At 35.8% G+C, this 18343-nt stretch overlaps 1 protein-coding gene across 2 annotated transcripts; it reads left to right on the top strand.

Annotated features, from left to right (window-relative positions):
• The first annotated feature begins 822 nt into the window (after nucleotides 1–822).
• Nucleotides 823–17742, top strand: LOC136027285 (large ribosomal subunit protein eL36-like). 2 transcript variants are annotated; one of them, XM_065704376.1, is made up of 4 exons: nucleotides 823–915; nucleotides 8736–8831; nucleotides 14425–14559; nucleotides 17617–17742. In XM_065704376.1, exons 2-4 carry the CDS (start codon nucleotides 8736–8738, stop codon nucleotides 17701–17703), a joined length of 318 nt encoding a protein of 105 aa, XP_065560448.1. In that variant the 5' UTR covers nucleotides 823–915; the 3' UTR covers nucleotides 17704–17742. The 2 variants fall into 2 exon arrangements, with proteins under 2 accessions (XP_065560448.1, XP_065560449.1); XM_065704377.1 differs by having other exon boundaries at nucleotides 896–970.
• The last annotated feature ends 601 nt before the right edge of the window (nucleotides 17743–18343 follow it).

The raw sequence follows: 18343 nt of genomic DNA, 5'->3' as shown, positions 1-18343 counted from the left end.
CTGTGAAACTATTTACGTCATATTTCGGAATAATAAAGTAAAATTCTGCCATGTTTTGAAAAATACCTGTTATAATTCTTATTAGTATAGCATAAACGATTTTAGGCACTATTTATCTCAGGAGATTAATACTTTGGCTTTTTAAAAGTTATTTCTATTTGTTTGTTTAAAGCCGTGTTGCCATATTAGATTATTTTCCGCCAGACTAGTGTATTTTGGCGGGGAATGGCGGGAAATTTTCAGAGTTATTCCGTGAGGTATAAATCTTGGCGCATTTTAGTTGATCTCGCTTATTTTTGCAGTGAATTGCTTTTCTTGAAGAAACTATTTTCCTCGTTTGAATCGAGTAGTTTTTCGTTATATAATGAAGCTGTAATCTCTATTCTGCATTCCACCAAGCAGTATCAGCATATTCTTTTGTTTCATAATAATTCTATTACTATCCATCAAAACCGGACAAGGAAAATTGACATAGATCATTTTCCCCTCTGAGATGTAATATTATCACAATCGCATTTACTATTATACAATGTGTAACAAACTTGTACCGACATAAACAATTTTATTCGGGCCCGGAACATTATTTTGACAGCTCAACCATATATTCCCTTTAATGGTCTCATATAGCCCTAGGCTATACAGAGAAAATGATCATAAAAATATGGAATTTTTACTTTAAATTATGCACCAAGTACTGATGAATTATATTTCCTTGTTTTTCCCCTTTTCCATCTGTTTTTGAATTAGTTGTCATCGATTATTACGTTACTTCTCCCTACTCAGCCTAAGGCTACATGATAGGAGGATCTGGCGTTTTTTTGGAATTTTTTGAAAGGCCCTGGAGTGCTTTTATTTCATATATGGCAACACTGGTTCAAAGTAGAAAAGAATAAACACTAGAAGAAAGAAATAAAGGTAGTATTGAAAGAAAATTTAGACAAATTAAATTTATCCATACTAATCGCTGCAGGTTTGTGAGGTTTGCCTGTGTTGCTAGAAATTTCATATCCGACATCTTAGGATTTAATAATGTTTGTTTTCGTGGTACTCGAGAGAAGATGTGTTGATAAATATTTTGACCCATTCCTGGAACTAGGGCATGCTAAAACTGAAAATAGCAAAATTCTAGTTAATTGGTCAAATTCTAGTTAATTGACTTCTTGCTATCTCGGAAAGGGTTTAGGTTAGGAAAATGAAACTTTCAGGGATGAATCTACATACTAAAGTATGTCCCGGGAAGGTATTTTAAAGTACCCGCATCCACTCCTCCCTCTAGGGGGCCCTGAAATTTGCCTACAAGACAGGTCTATATCTATTGAAATTTTGACACAACCACATTTTACCTTAATTTTCAGTTACTAGTTGCTTTTTCTCTGCCTTTAGTTCTGAAAAATGCAATTCCAGTTATTTGAGTAGCCTATAATTTTGAGCCATAACAATATATTGGTAAAATTCTAGTTAATTGACTTCTTGCTATCTCAGAAAGGGTTTAGGTTAGGAGAATGAAACTTTCAGGGATGACTCTACAGACTTAGTCTGTCCTGGGAAGGTATTTTAAAGCAACTACCTCCACTCCTCCCTGTAGAGGGCCCTGACCTGTGATGACCTTTAAAAATATGTGTGTTATAAAAATGAAACCTTGCAAAATGGGTCTTCTGCTTAATTGAAGTTCAACAAAATTATTTTCAGCTTCATAACTTTGCTCAAATCCATTTTATAAGGTTTTAAGATATGCAAATACATTTCCTAAATTCTGAAAAAAAAATTAATATGGCTCAAAATTCTGCTCAAATAACATGAATTGCATTTCCAGAACTAAAGCCAGAGAAAAGGCAACTAGTAACTGAAAATTAAGGTAAAATGTTGTTTTGTCAAAATTTCAATAGGTATGGACCTGTCATGCAGGCAAATTTGAGGACCCTCTAGAGGGAGAAGCAGTGGAGGTGGGTACTTTAAAATACCTTCTTGGGACATACTTTAGCCTGTAGACTTATCCCTAAAAGTTTCATTTTCCTAACCTAAACCCTTTACAAGATGGCAAGAAGTCAATTAACTAGAATTTTACCATACTTTTTTTTATAATTTAGGAAATTTGTATATTTTTAGAACCTTATAAGTGGAATTGAGCAAAGTTGTGAAGCTGAAAACAATTTTGTTGTACTTCAATTAAGCAGAAGATCTATTTTGCAAGATTTCACTTTTATAACATACATCCTAAACTGTGATCCAACATTTTAAACATCTTTTAAAGGAGGAATAGGGTACTAAATCAGCTACCAACACCTCAATGAATTGACAGCCCCCTCCTGCCCCTTTAAAAAAAATTAAGAAAACAACTTCTACCTCACTGATTTTCCTTTTGAATGGAAGTTTTTCATCCTTTTCTCCCCCATGATAAACGCATAGCAGATTTTCTAGCTAAGTTTGATGTAGCTATTGACACAAAGCACAGCCTAACTTTTAACAATCTACAAATTTTGTAAGGACTTTGAATTTGTTTGGGTAAAATTCTAAATTAGCTATCCTGGAAAGGGGCTAGGTTAGGAAAATGAATTTAGTTTTATTAATATGAAACTATGCAAAAGAGGTCTTCAGCTCCAATTCAATTCAAGAAAACTTTTCAGCTTCACAACTTTGTTCAGTCAATGTTCCTATTACCTGGACAATTGTTTAGGGTCATGAAACTATTGTTAATAGATGCATTTTGACTTTTTGAACATCTTTTCTCTCTTGCAAAATTACCTCAGACTCACCATTATGGAGTTATTATATATTTGCACATTAGGAGGGGGGAGGGGTATAAAGCATAGCATATATTGAATACAGCAATGGTTACTTTACATATTTAATATATGCTATGCTTTACCCCCACCCTCCTGATGTGCAAATATATAGCCCAAATTTGTTTCTAATCTATTACAGATTTGCAATTTCAAATATCTAATCAACAAAGCTGGAAATGATTGCAACTCTATATGTGTAAATACATGATGTTTGGGCTGGAATAACTCCATAACAGTAAGCTTGCGGTAGTTTTGGAAGAGAGAAAAGATGTCCCAAAAGTCAAAATGCATCTATTAACAATAGTTTCATGACCCTAAACAGCTGTTCAGGTAGTAGGAACATTGACCCTTTGCTCAATCACAATCTGTAAGAATTCAAAAATATGCAAATAGCCTACATTTCCTAAATAAAAAACCTGGTGATAAGGGTTAAAATTCTTCTCTAACAACAGAGATTGTATTTTCAGAATTAAAACTAGAGAAAAGCAAATTAACAACTGAAAATTAAGATATTTTTTTTTCAAAATTTCAACAGGTATAGACCTATAAAGTAGGTTAGACACATTTCTAAGACTTAGAGATTAAAATAGGTTAACATGGAAGCTTGGCAGTACCTTCCAGAGTATATTCTTGGCCCTGGATTCATTACTGACAGTTTTGTTTGCCTAACTTAACCCCTTTCCGAGATAGCAAGAAAGTTGCTAAAGCAGAATTTTATCTTGGTTTGAAAGGCATCTAATTATTATTAATTATTAGAATATTTTTCCAATTTTAAAAGATAGTGTAGTTTTTAATTAGGCTAGTTGGTTGTTTGACAATATAAAACAATTTTCTCAATAATCTGACAGTGGACAGTGTCACTTTTTTGGTCCCAGCTAACCTATATCCTGACATGGTTGCTTTTTCAAACTTAAACAGGAAATTGGTCAGGAGCTCAATGGACAACCATGTTGTGAAATTGGTTTGGATCCTTTTCTCTTGAATTATGGCCATAGCTTACAGTTTCTAAAACAAGTAAAAGGAAATATTATTAGACTTTAATCAGGATATTGATAATGTTAAGGCCCTGTCTCAAATTTTATTATTTTCTACTTTCCAAGCTTTTTATGGCACTTGGTATTAACCAAGTGACATATAGCAATCGCCAATTCTGTCAGTCTGTCGGTCTCTTGGTCCTGGTTTTGCTACTTAAGGCACTTCCAGGTAAGCTAGGACAATGAAATTTGGCAAGCGTATCAGGGACCGGAACAGATTAAATTAGAAATACTCGTTTTCCCGATTTGACCATCTGGGGGGAGGGGGCGGTTAATTCACAAAAAATAGAAAAAATGAAGTATTTTTAACTTATGAGCGGGTGATTGGATCTTAATGAAATCTGATGTTTGAATGATATTTTGTCTCAGAGCTCTTATTTTAAATCCCGACCGGATCTGATGACATTGGGGGGAGTTGGAGGGGGGAAACCTAAAGTCCCAGTTTTGCTACTTTAGGCACTTCCAGGTATGCTAGGATGATGAAATTTGGCAAGCGTATCAGGGACTGGACCAGATTAAATTAGAAATAGTCGTTTTTCCGATTTGACCATCTTGGGGGAGTGGGGGGCCGGTTAATTCAGAAAAAATAGAAAAAATGAAGTATTTTTAACTTATGAGTGGGTGATTGGATCTTAATGAAATTTGATGTTTGGAATGATATTGTGTCTCAGAGCTCTTATTTTAAATCTCGACCGGATCTGATGACCTTGGGCGGAGTTGGAGGGGGGAACCTAAAATCTTGGAAAACACTTAGAGTGGAGGGATTGGGATGAAACTTGATGGGAAACATAAGCGCAAGTCCCAGATACATGATTGACATAATCGGAACTGATTCGTTCTCTTTGGAGTAGTTGGGGGGGGGGGAGTAATCCTTAAAAATTAGAAAAAATGAGGCATTTTCAAATTACGAATGGGTGATTGGATCTCAATGAAATTTGATGTTTAGAAGGATATCATGTCTTAGAGCTCTTATTTTAAATCCTGACTGGATCTGGTGATGGGGGCGGGGAGTTGGGAGGGGGAAACCTAAAACTTGGAAAACACTTAGAGTGGGGGGATTGGGATGAAACATGGTGGGAAAAATAAACACAAGTCCTAGATAGATGATTGACATAAACGGAACGGATCCGCTCTCTTTGGGGTAGTTGGGGGGGTATTTCTGAAAAATAAAAAAAATGAGGTATTTTTAACTTACGAACGGGTGATCGGATCTCAATGAAATTTGATATTTAGAAGGATATCGTGGCTCAGAGCTCTTATTTTAAACCCGACCGGATCTGGTGACATTGGGGGAAGTTTGGGGTGGGGAAACCTAAAATGATGGAAAACGCTTAGATTGGAGGGATTGGGATGAAACTTGGTTGAAAAATAAGCAGAAGTCTTGCATACATGATTTACATAATTGGAACGGATCTGCTCAATTGGGGGGGGGGGTTAATTCTGAAAAATAAGAAAAAATGACGTATTTTTAACTTATGAAGGAGTGATCAGATCTTCATGAAACTTCATATTTAGAAGGACCTTGTAACTCAGATATCTTATTTTAAATCTCAACCGGATCAAGCGTAATTGGGGGGGGGGCAGTTTGGGGGACCAGGAATCTTAGAAAATACTTAAAGTGGTTCTTGGATTCTTGGAAAACATGAAAATTGGGGTATTTTTATCTTAAGAATAGATGATAGGATTGTAATGAAATTTGATTTTTAGAAGAAATTCATGTCTCAGAGCTCTTATTTCAAATCCCGACCTGATCTTTTGACATTGGGGGGAGTTGGAGGGGGAAATCTTGGAAAAACACTTAGAGTGGAGGAATCGAGATGAAGCTTGGTGGATAGAATAAACAAATGTCCTTGATACATGATTGACAGAATCGTACAGGATTCACTCTCTTTGGGGGAGTTAGGGGGAGGGGTTCAGTGATTTGGCGAGTTTGGTGCTTCTGGACGTGCTAGGGCGATGAAAATTGGTAGGCGTGTCAGGGAGCTGCACAATTTGACTTGATAAAGTCGTTTTCCCAGATTCGACCATCTGGGGGGCAAAAGGGAGAGGAAAAATTAGAAAAAATTAGGTATTTATAACTTACGAGTGGGTGATCGGATCTTAATGAATTTTGATATTTAGAAGGACTTTGTGACTCAGAGCTCTTATTTTAAATCTTGACCGGCATTAAGCCTCTTATTTTCCTTTTTAAATCAATCTATTGAGCTCATACCATATGATCTCGTGGCTCTTAGCTCTTCTTGCCTAGTCACAAGTGCCATATGAGCTCTTAGCTCTTGTTTTTTAAGTTTTAGTAATCTTTCACATTAAAAAAAAAATTTCACATTTGCAAATTTTATTTGCCATTTTTATAGGAAACATTTTTGTCATTTGCCATATCTAAGGAAAAGTTTCATTAAAGCTTCAAACATTTTTTGGTAATGAACTGTAAGGAGCAACACAGCTCAGTAATCAAAATTCTAAAAAAACACATAAAAGTCAAAGGATTTTAATGAAAATCAGACTGCCAGATTATCTTCCTATAAATGTTTCAAGCTCCTATCTGCAAAAGTGTGGAATTTTGTGTTGTTTTTATGAGAACAAAAGATCATTGATGCCCTTGGTTTACAAATAGTGTTTAAATTTTATAGCATACATTTTATTGATAGGGGATGGTGAAATTTTTACTGGGAGGCTTTTCCACAAAAAAAAATGTGATTGGGAGATTCTAGAGGTAAAATTTTCTGGAGAAACTTCCCCATGGGTAAATTTGCCAGAATCCATATAAAATTATTTTTCTATGTCTTGTTTTCTCTTTGCCAACTCAATTTTAGGCATGGAGATGTTAAGAGTAATGGCCCAGAGTAAATTTTCACTGAGATTGAATTGTCTAGAGGATATTTCTTGGGGAGGGGGATTTTTTCATGTAGATGGAGTCAGATTTCTAGGTATTATTTAAAAAAACAATCAAAAGTTAATTTTTTCACCTGAAAGCAAGGAGTAACAGTAAAACTTAAAACAAAACAAAATTATTACATATATGAGGTGAGTTGCCCCTCTTCAACACCTCAATATTTGTGCAAACTTTTTTTTATTATTTTTAAAAAGGCTTTACATTGCAGCTAGGCTTGCCTGAAGTATTCCATAGGATAAATTCTCCATTCTAATGTGTGAATTTTTCAGAGGGAATATTCTGCAGGAGGAACTTTCTAATAAAGGGCGGGGTGTGGTGGTACTTGAAGTGAAAAAGAACTAAGTTTTACTGTCAGATATGTTTAGAAGAGTAGAAGTTCTGTTTTATTAGTTAATACTGCTTCTTTGATACATTTTTACTTCTTGGCATCATGATTTTATTTGTTTTCAATACAAATATCTGAAGGTTAAATGTTTTTTTTCTTTTTGATGTTTTTAGTTTATTACTTTTTTAATAAAACTATCTGAATGTTTAAATGTAAAGGAGCTGGTCTGATCCCTGTTATAAACCCAGATGCTTTCTATGTTGGTCTCCTGGTTGACATGTCAGATTATGTGAATAAAAGTACATGCTGGTAAACTGTTTTGACATGTTGTGTGCATGTTCATTGTTGTGAGTGCTGGATAATTTTTAACATACTAGTGACTCTGCTTTTAGCATATATTTCAAAGTGTATAAAAACAAGCAGTGACTGAGCTTTCAGTTGACCTATAAATCATACCTGGGTCAGTTGTTTTGTGTTGTTTGTGCTGGCTAAAGAACAGAACATTGTTCTAGCTGTCAGCCTATTGGTTTAGTACCCTATAATGGATATGCACAACTATTTGTTGATGGGTCTCTAAGTGAAGAGGGATGTGGAAGTGGATGCTTTTTAAAAGATCAGAGCCTATACACTATGGAAAAAAACAAGGCAGGGACCAGCGTACTAACAGCTGAAGTAGCTGCAATCAATTTGGCATCAGAGAGTATTTAAACTGAAAGAGAGCAATAAGCAAATATTAGTTTTCTCTGACTATAAGTCTGCCCTCCTAAAATATCGTAAAAAAACTCTAACTTTGAATCACTGGACATAGACCTACATCAGACCAAAGAAAACCTAAACAGCTTTGGAAGATTAGGCTGTGTTATTAAATTTAGGTATTGGAGAAAAAAAAGACAAGATAGCAAAGCAAGGAGCAAAAAGCCAAATAGAACCAATGAAACCTCTAACTATTGGGATATAACTAAATTAAAACTAAAAAAAATACCTAAATTAAGGCCACTAAATTTATCCCTCTTTCCAACCTGGATGCAATCAGTCTGGATTCATTGTCTGTGTACAATTACAACTAACCTTAACCACCATTCTTTTTCATATGAAATAAAGCAGTCAAATGGAGAAGTTGCCAATAGCCCATTTTGCAGGTACTAAAAGAACACAGCAGAAACCCCTGAGAACATATTATTTAATTGTAAAAAATATTGGAAAGAAAACTAGTCAATCACTTTAGTTTGTGAACTGAACTAGGACTGAAATTAAACTTCCTGACTGATGTAAAAACTTAAAACTTAACCCAATCTTAAAAAAAAATTCAACACTGCTTATTGAATTAAATTAATGACCTTAGGATTGAGATCTGGAGAAATATGAGGGGAAACATGGGAGCATTGGATGATTTGCCCCCAACCACGCATTGTACTCCTGGCCAAAGGCATTGAGTCATGAGACTGCTATCTGCACAATGCAGGCCATTGGTCAACATGGAAAAATATTTTTAGAATAATTTCTAAAAATATTTTTGTACATGCTTTTTAACCTGTTAATGAATCTAAACCTGCAACACAATTTATAGTAGGTCAATGGGTATACCCTACTATGATGTAATTCTTCTTAAGAGGGAGATTTTTCGGGATATTCAAGCGAAGATATATGCCTATCCTTACATTCTGGTTGGATATGCTTGTTAATAATTTTTTCATTTTTAGATGGTGAAGAAAAACTTTGATTTGGCAGTTGGCTTAAACAAAGGTCATAAGACTACCAAGAATGTCCAGGCCCCAAGACCTTCCAGAAGGATAGGCGTAAGTCACTGCTTCATCATTTACTTCCCATAATCATTGGAATACATTGTAGTTAAAGCACCTTATTATCTCTATTGTGATTTTTCATGAGAAAAAACTTTTTAATGTGGATGTATTTGACAGTTTATAAAGTTGAGCTGTTGGCTTTATTGTTAAAAAAAGAATTTATCATTTGTCATGGGTCTGCTATTTGTTTATGTACCTGTCCATATAGAATCTGTTCCTTAAATCATGGGACCTATTTACAATTCAATATTTGATTTGTAAATCTTTTTTATTTCATTGCATATAGGCTATGAGCAAAGCACCTGCCTCAACTTTTAAGAAGCATTTGCCTTCATTCTAAGTATCTGAATTAGTGACAGGTGAGGAGTTATTACAGAGGTATTCATTTGTTGCTATTTTACTATGTCCAACAAGGCCAAACGTAAACATATCAGTCCAGTTAAAGGCCATGATGAATGTGCAGCATGTACTACTTAATTGAATGAAGGGTCTTTGACCTTTGGATCTGACATTTGTGATAAATGGATCTGTGGTGAATGTTTAGACCTGTCCCCTGGTGAATATAAACTGTTAATGAAAATGATGCTGTCACTTACATGTACATGGTTCTGCCCAGCTTTTAAAGTTAGCCCTCCCCCTCCCTCTAGTGGTGAGCAGGCTATGATGGTAAAACTAGCTTTTGTAATGGATATTCCATGAAAACTTTCAAGGAAGATCTAAAAAAGGAGTTTGCTACTACTAATCAATTATCCCTAGCCCTTTTCCAGCTGAGGACTGACATCAAAAGGGACATTTCTTCCCATATCAGTGCTATTGCAAGTAAAGTATCACACATAGAAAATTTGCTTCAATCTATATGCTCTGTGTCAACTGTCCATGACCTAGTAGCTTCCACAGCGACTAAAGAACTGTCTAAGCTTCCTAAGCCCCCTCGACCAACAATGATGGTTGTCAGATTGCTCATTCTGAGCGTCAGCGTTTTGAAAGACGCTTGAATATTATTACATATGGAATTCCCTCCTAGACTGATGATGCTGTTTTCCTCTATAATTATCTGGCCTCCAGCTATGGAGTTGATACTGGCGGCCATCCAGTAAATGTAAAGACTTACAAGTAGCCAATAACCATTGGATAGCTGCCCCTTCATCTCCTTTTATCTGTGCCATCAATTAAATTGAAACAAAGAATCATACAGAAATCTTTTGAAACAAAAGTTGCAATCTGTTTCTATTGTGACAGTCCTAAGGAAGATCGAACGAATTATAAAGCCCTAGTTGAGGAGTTAAACGCACAAAAGCTAATGGAGAGGTGGACTTAATTATTCGCAGGGATGCTGTTGTACAAAAAATTGCCAGTTGGAGCCATCTCACCAACTGCTCCAACATTCCACTGATGACTGACTCCTACCCCTGTAAATTGTTAAAATAATTGGAGTCTTGCACCATCTAGTCTTGTCTCTCAACTACCTAGTAGTATTCATAACATGTTTCTCTATCTGATGCTGACCTTTCTAATGCTTCTATTTCTAGTGTTTCTTCTGAAATAACTTGCTCACCTACTGTTTCTTCCTTGTTATTTCACAAAGCGGTATCCATTTTTGATAATCTCCCTAATAAACTTTCAGAATTCTCCTTTTGTATGTTAATGGCAGAGGTGGATATTGCTGCAATTACAGAAGTAATTCAGATTTTCCAACCTGAATTCCCACTTCGTCACAGAGGAGTTTGATTATATGTAAGAAATGGACTGAAGGATTGTCTCATTCATTTTAATTCCCTTTAATTACTGATGGAATTGAGTTTGTCTGGATAAAAATACACAATCAAACAATCTCAATTGTATTGGGTGTCATTTATAGAAGCCTCTGTGCTCTCTTTGTTTTGGACTCTGAATCTAATTTGGCTGCTATGTTATTACATGTCATATCCGATTTTGCAAGTTATGATCTTATCCTTCTGGGGGACTTCAACTTTCCTGAAATCCAATGGATTGATGGATCCAGTTTTGCACTAGAGGTTCTTCTTTTTTGTCTGTACTCTGATAATTTCCTATGTCAAACAATTTCAGAACCAACTTGTTCCAGGGAAGGTTAAGTTCCCAACACTTTTGATCTGGTTATTCCCCAGTAATCCTGACCTTCTTATTAAGAATGTAATAACCACACCCTTTGGTAATAGCGACCATGTGTAATTATTTCAGTTTTTGCCTACTAAACAACCCTCTTCTAAGCGACGAAAATATGTCAATTATAAACTAGGCTTCAAAAGACTTAAAAATTTCAATCGGGAACAGCTTATCACCAATGATATTGATGAGAGTTGGTCTAATGCGAAAAGCGTTATTTGCATGCTGAAAAGTCGTGCACCAGAATTTTTTGGGCTAAACAGGTCAAAAGTCTACCTTTTTAAACTACTGAAACAAGTAAGCTAATTAATAGAAAACATCGAGCATGGAATCATTGCAGGAAAAAGAAAACTGCTGAAAATTATCAACTCTTCAAAACTTTGCGTAACCAGACAACCAACCAAATCAAGCAGTTGAAGAGGAGGTTTAAGGAACAATTAGCTGAGAATGTTAGGGATAATCCTAATTCTTTCTGGTTTTATGTCTCTCAAAAATGCCGCAGCAGACGCACAGTCCCTGATGTTCTGCACAATAGGCAACCAGTTGCTGATCCTGAGCTGAAAGTTGAAATTTTCAGCCAACAATTTGCATCTGTTTTCCCTCCAATTCCAGTATTGCCCCCCCCACCTCCTATATATGATGTGTTACATAATATGGAACCCATTCTGGTAAAAGATACAGTAGTTCCAAAGGAACGTATGTCCCTCAAAATGAATAAATCTGCTGGCCCAAACTATTCATCCTCGTATCCTCCATGAATGTCGAACAGTCTTGTCTCAGCGTCTTTCCTTACTGTTCAAGTTGTTATTAAATCTTTCCAGACTACCTCTGGATTGGAAAACATCCCATATCATTATAATATTTAAGAAAGGTAGAAAGGACCTTGCTGAAAATTACTGACCTATTAGCATGTCATCAGCTGTTGTTAGGGTTCTTGAAAAATCAATTCTTCAGTTACTATCAAATAATCTCTTGCGCACCTCACAGCATGGCTTTCGTTCTGGGAGATCTGTTGATACCAATCTCCTTGAATTTTGCGACCATGTAACTAAGTATCTTGATACAGGTGTGCCTGCTGACATGATTCTGCTTGACTTTTCCAAAACTTTTGACAAAGTTTGTCACAAGCAACTTGCAATAAAATTATGCGCTGTCAAGTTTGAAGAGAAGTCCCTGCTCTGAATCCTTGATTTTCTTTATATGTGATCTCAATATGTTCAGTTATTTGATGACCCTGTTGGCCGTATTCTCTGAGTGGAAACCAAATCTGTGTCCGAAGCCGAGGAGTTTAAAATAAAATTTTGACTTGATTCAAGTCTTCAAAAATTTGTTTACATTTTAGACTCAGACCTTGAAGCAGACTAATGCAATCCAATTGCAATCCAGTACATGGATGTGGGAAAAGAGGGAAGGGGGCAGAATCTTGTCACTTGTACATCAACCATGAGGAATTTTCATGTCTACCAAACTTAATAGTAAGTGAAAGGTGCTTGTGCTTTCCAAGGATCAAAGCTTCACCTGACTTCTATGGGGCGTGAAAAAGGGAACCCCTAGGAGGTTGCCAATATCAACTAAGTCTAATAGAATCTTAAAGTAAATGTTGTATTTATACTTTTTGGGGTTCATTTCTGACCTGGTATGTTGGAGGGAGGGGGCTAGACTCTTGTCATCAGGATATCTAGCAGAAGCGGCTGTCATATCTCGACTGAACTTGGTGAGAAGTAAGAACAAGTTCCATAGTTGGGACTTTTGGGAATTTATACCCAATCTAATTTGTGATTAGGAAGGAGGTCTCAAGATTCTTGTCATGAGGATGGAAGAGGTTGTCAGTCTCAACTGACAAAGTTGAGACTGACAAAAATTGGTAAAAAGTAAGGGTTAGACCGAAACCGGGCGAGAAGCAAGAGAAATTGTCCTTAGTCCTGCTATAGAGAGACCGTACCGGATCCAACCTATCTGTGAGAAAGGGATATCTGTATTCTTGTAACCAGGATATTTACCAGAAGGGGTTAGATTTTAACAAAACTTCATGGGGGGTAAGAGCTAATATCCTAGTTATGTTTTTAGGGGACCAGGACCCAGTCCAAACACTGGTATCCCTAAATTCAAGTGATTAGAACAGTAATCAGAAGGGGTTGTTACGCTCTGGCCCCTTCTGGCTTTCTCAGGAGGCACATGAAGAGATCCCTAAGTTTAGTTATAAGCATGCCTCCAGATAGCGGACGTTGGATGCTTGCGTAACCTGGTGGGTAGTAAGTGCTAGTATATCAGTTGCATTTTTTATGTCTGTATCCGGCCTTAGTGGTGTGTAGGAAGCCGCTGAATTCTCGTTATCAGGCTATTTACGAGAATGGATGGTTGAATGAGATGGTTGGAAATTAAAGTGTGTTGTCTTTGGAAGAGATCCCTACATCTTTTTACTGGGGCGTAGACGAAAAGTGGCTGTTTGATCTCAATCAAATTTGGTCAGAGCAAACAGATCCCTATGATCCCTAAGTTCTCATTGTAGGCGCATTTTCCAGAAAGGAAAGTCTTATCCGAACTAACCAGGATCGGAAGCGGGAATCGATAGCGAAACTCATAATTGTGTTTTTTGTAGTCTGTAACCTATCTGACCTCTGTTGAGGGTTTGGCAGGATTCATTTGACAAAGCCCGCTCAAAGAGCTTCAATTTTGGCTTCGAATGTCCATGCTTGATTCAGTCTGTGTGAGAAATGGGCATAAATCCTGTTTTCCGTATTTATAAGAAGGGTCTGTTGGATTCAGATGAATTTGATATGGACTGTCATATGGACTTATTTTGGCACTTTTATAGGTTTAAATTCTATTCTATATTCGTCGTTGCTTGTGTTGCTGTACAACTCAGTCACTGCAGACGTATTACAGGGCTTTGTTGGCAGAGGTCAAGTTGTGTCTTTTTTGCAATATCAGCGCTATACCTAAGATCATTAAGCTTAAAATTATTTCGACACTCATTCGTGTTGTAAGTTGGAAGCCAGCTCGTGACGAATTGTGTTTTAATAAAGGACGTTTTCCTATAGCTCAATTTGACAACCTATGCATTAGACAAACTTATTGGAGATGCATCGAACAATTCTAGCTACTAAAATGTGTATCCGGGATGTTGAATAAAGTTGGGATTTAGACAAGGATGTTAGCTGTCCTATGCACAAGTAACAAATGTTGTTGATGAGTCTAGTGAGCTGCTTTTTTTTTTTTTTTTTTTTTTTTGGCATGCATGATCCAATTCTAGAAACACAAGAATAAACTAATAGAAAAAAACGCCTATAGTTGCCCCATAATTTACTTTATTTTTTATATCATTTTTCTTTCTTCAGAATTGCAAATTCTTTGGCAATTCTTCTTTAACAGCATCAGTGATTTTTTTTGTCATTTTTCCTTTTCTCAGAATTGTAAATTCTTTGGCAATTCTTCTTTAATAGCGCCAATAATTTTTTTTCAGAAACAGTCAAAGCACAATAAGTTCATTAAAAGTATAGTGACAGAAGTTGTGGGGCATGCACCGTATGAGAAACGTGCCATGGAGCTGCTGAAAGTTTCCAAAGATAAGAGGGCGCTGAAATTCCTGAAAAAGAGGGTAAGATGAATGCTGAGGGTAGATTAGATGGAAAAAAAAAATTACAGGTTCATAATTTGCGCAAAATGGCATTTCCGACATTTGTTTTCTCTTCGTTCTTTTCCTGGAACACCAATTCTTAGCGTTTTTAAGTATTTTTTTAGGGTTAGTTTTTTTTTCTAGATTTGATAGAGGGAATAAAGCCAAATACTAAATTTTTCAACTGGCATTTCAATTGCTTCAAAATCTCGAAAATACAAAAAAAAAAATTCATATTAACCCTGCATTTCTCCGCTCTTACATAAATATCCCGGACATTGTTCAATCCATGGGAATCTGATCGAAATTGCAGGTTTGTTTTGATAAATTTATCGAATTTCTCCTGGGGTAGGGCGTTTCCAGCATTTTAAGGGCATGAGCTGCTTAGTACATTTAAAATATTTAGCAATATCTGTTAGAGCAATTTTTTTTATTACCAGGAATTGAAAAAAATTGATCACATAATACACCCTTTAGACCTTTTTGCTAAGAGCCTTTTCTCCTTTTTTTTTCACACAAAACGGGTATGGAACGGTAAAGAAATAGCAACTGCTCAAGGATACCTTAAAGATACATGCTACTATCCTTTATAATGTCAGTTACGTTTGGTTTGTAGTTGCTATATATATTTCATTCCCTATTCTCTTGATAAAATTGTTATGCTTTTAGTTTTTTTCTGTTAGATATATTAACTGTTTTTTTTTTTAAGGAAATAAATATATCCGAAGTAGCCTACCAATTTTACTGGACAGTATGTAAACGGAAAACTGTTCTTAGTTGGTATATTTAATACAAAATTGAACACTTTAGGTTTTTTATCTCTTTATGCAGAGTGTAAATCTAATTGACTTGAGTTTTCTCTGGAAAACCAGATTTTTCGACCTCAGTTGAAGGATATATATTTTGCTGGTATGCTTTTCTCTAGAGACAGCTATTTAAGCGGTATGTTTATTACTTTTGTCACAGCGTTTGGGAATATTGTAAGAATGCCCTGGATTTTCCATGTCCTAAATATAAACGAATACGCAACTGCTAAAGTGATTAAAAAGAATACCTTTCTGCTTAAGAAAAATAAATGGATGTTCATTTTTAAGTTTTGCTTGAGTAACAGTAACAGTTATATCATTTTTTTTGGTTTATTGTGTCTCTAATTTTTCAAATCGAAGAAGATGTTTTCAGTCAATTTGGTCAACTTTGCTGTCCGTATCTGCTGACGAAGAATAATAAATATTTTCGAAGTGCAAATACGTGTTGACTATGACAAAATACAACATATCTGTTTTCACGAAAGTTTAGTTTACTGGTCAGTTGTATTGTAAGGAAAAGAAAATAGATAGAAAACAAACTGTTAATTAGGTATTATTTCAAAATAATAAAAATAAAGGTAATATAAAAAAAAATTTTCCTGAACTCATGGACGCAATAACAATTTCGCCTGAAAATAGACCCAATGCATTTTAGGACATAGTTTATTGAAAGTGTTCGCACATTCATTTCATAATGAAGAAATACATAACTGTATGCCATTTTTCTTTCTTTTTTTTTTGGGGGGGGGTCGGCTTATTTCCCAACCCTCTATTATTTCCTCCATACCCAATACTACTTCTCATTAAATTAGTATTATTTTTACGATTGTTCTCGCGTTCCTTTGTTCTTTCTGAAGTTAGCTGATTGTTCACTACTGTTCTAACCACTTCCCCCTGAGGGTAATTCTTCAGTGAGTGGCAATGAACACACCCATAAGACAGTCCCTCTCATTTTGAACAATTTCTAGGGAAAATTTCTTTCTAGTTTTGCTGTTTGCAAATTTTCACGCCCCATATTTTATGCTCTATAAAAGACATTTTTTCAAAAATTATGATTTTTCCTTCAAATATTTCCGTGTCGACGTTCATAAAATGGAGCTTTAGTGCCAGAGCTAAAAAAAAAAGGATTGGAAAGATTAGACTTTGCTTCATGCGAAATCTTTGAAAACTTCGAAGATTGTTAATTGCTTTACACCAAAGAATAAATGAAAAGTAAAGGAATTCCCTTTAAATTGAGTTTAATTACAGGATTTTGACCGTCGAGTAGGGTTTTGATCGTCAAAAACTGGTAAATTTGGCTCTTAGTCAGTAATTAATAAGTCAAACTGAAAATTTTTGTATGGTCCTTATGAAACTTCATGATGCATTCAATTATGAACCTCAACTTTTCTTACATTGATATACGAGGTGGGTGCAAAGGTAATGAAACTGGCGATACTGCAAGCAATCTGGAAACCATTTGCTGTTGTCCTTGAGACATCACGTGTATCAAGACCCTTCCATAGCTTAGTTCGAGTTTGTACTCCGTCCGTTAACTATGTGATTTGGGGGACTGCAATTAGTGAAGTTCTATTGTCGTTGTGTGTCACGGAATATCTCAATAGTAACCGAAATTCTTAAAGACAGAATTTTTATATTAATAGATGCGTCAGAAGAATTGTCTTTGTATGCTGATTTCAAATGTACAATATTCATAAAGTTTAATTTTACCCATCAAAAGCTACGAACATGGGAAAATTTGCCTGATTTCTGAAAGGGGTAGAATACCTTCAAAATGTCAAGGAATCTGAGTTAAAATTGCACCATAAGGTTCACTGTATCAGAGAACCCTCTGCTGAGATTTCAAGCTCTCATCTTAAAAATGTGGAATTTGTTTTTTGTCTCAAGAAAGATCATGGATGCGTGTTTATTTTTTTATTTTTTTTTGTCCCATCGGTGGTCGTATCGAGCCAAGTGTCCTAGAATACCGAGATAGGGCTCATTTGAACGAAAAATAAAGTTCTAGTGCCCTTATGGTGACCAAAATGATAGCCGATTTGTTATAAAATTATAAAACTGTGTCGTTCTTTCAAATTAAAACCTGTATTTTACCATCTCCTTTTTTGTTTATTTTAATCTCAAATGTCTCCCAAAAGAAAGGTGTGATATAAAATGTACAAATTTATGTTAACAGTGCAATGATTGCTGTCCTTGGATCTTTGACCAGTGTGTAATATGATTTAATTTTTTTCAGCTTGGTACTCATATTCGTGCCAAGAAGAAGAGAGAAGAACTTGGAAATGTCCTCACACAAATGCGTAAGGCGCAAGCTGCTAAATAACTTTTTGATTTCACGTGATAATAAAAGTTTTGCGTTTTCTTTGGACGTTATGCTTTTAGACTGCTTTCTATGCTCAGTCACAGAATGATCATGGTCCCAATGACCCAGAAGGGGCATGGCTTGCTGAATGCCAAGTGAAGTTTGAGCTAATAACATACATAACCTCATTGAACCATAAAAGCTAAACAAAAACATCTGTGCTTTATATTTATTTTAGTAGCGGTCGCCAGTATGCCCACTAGTCTCGACTATAGGAACTTGGAGTGTTTAAGATCATGACCATCTGCAATGCCTATCTTAGACGAATTTTGGGTAGTCGTAAAATCAAGCGTGTCTGAACTTCTTCTTCTGCACTCAAAATAAGCTGAACTAATACAACTAAAAACTTGAAAATTTATGCCGAAGGATTTTAGAGCAATGCTAATGTAAACAGACCAGAAAAATCTGAAAAAAATAGACATCAAAATAACTAGTGTGTGTTGGCTTAATGGCTGAGTTGTTGACTTAACTGGCATAGCAGGGTACCATTAGGATATTACGAGAAGGCTGAGTGTCCGAGTGAGCTGAGGGTGCCATTGGACTTATGATTTGGACTAGCTATACCAAGTGTGTGAGGGATAAGGATCCGAGTTGTCCGCCA

The sequence above is a fragment of the Artemia franciscana genome, chromosome 5, assembly GCF_032884065.1.
Source record: "Artemia franciscana chromosome 5, ASM3288406v1, whole genome shotgun sequence".
NCBI classification, from domain to species: Eukaryota; Metazoa; Arthropoda; class Branchiopoda; order Anostraca; family Artemiidae; genus Artemia; species Artemia franciscana.
This window is presented reverse-complemented; position numbering and strand designations above follow the sequence as displayed.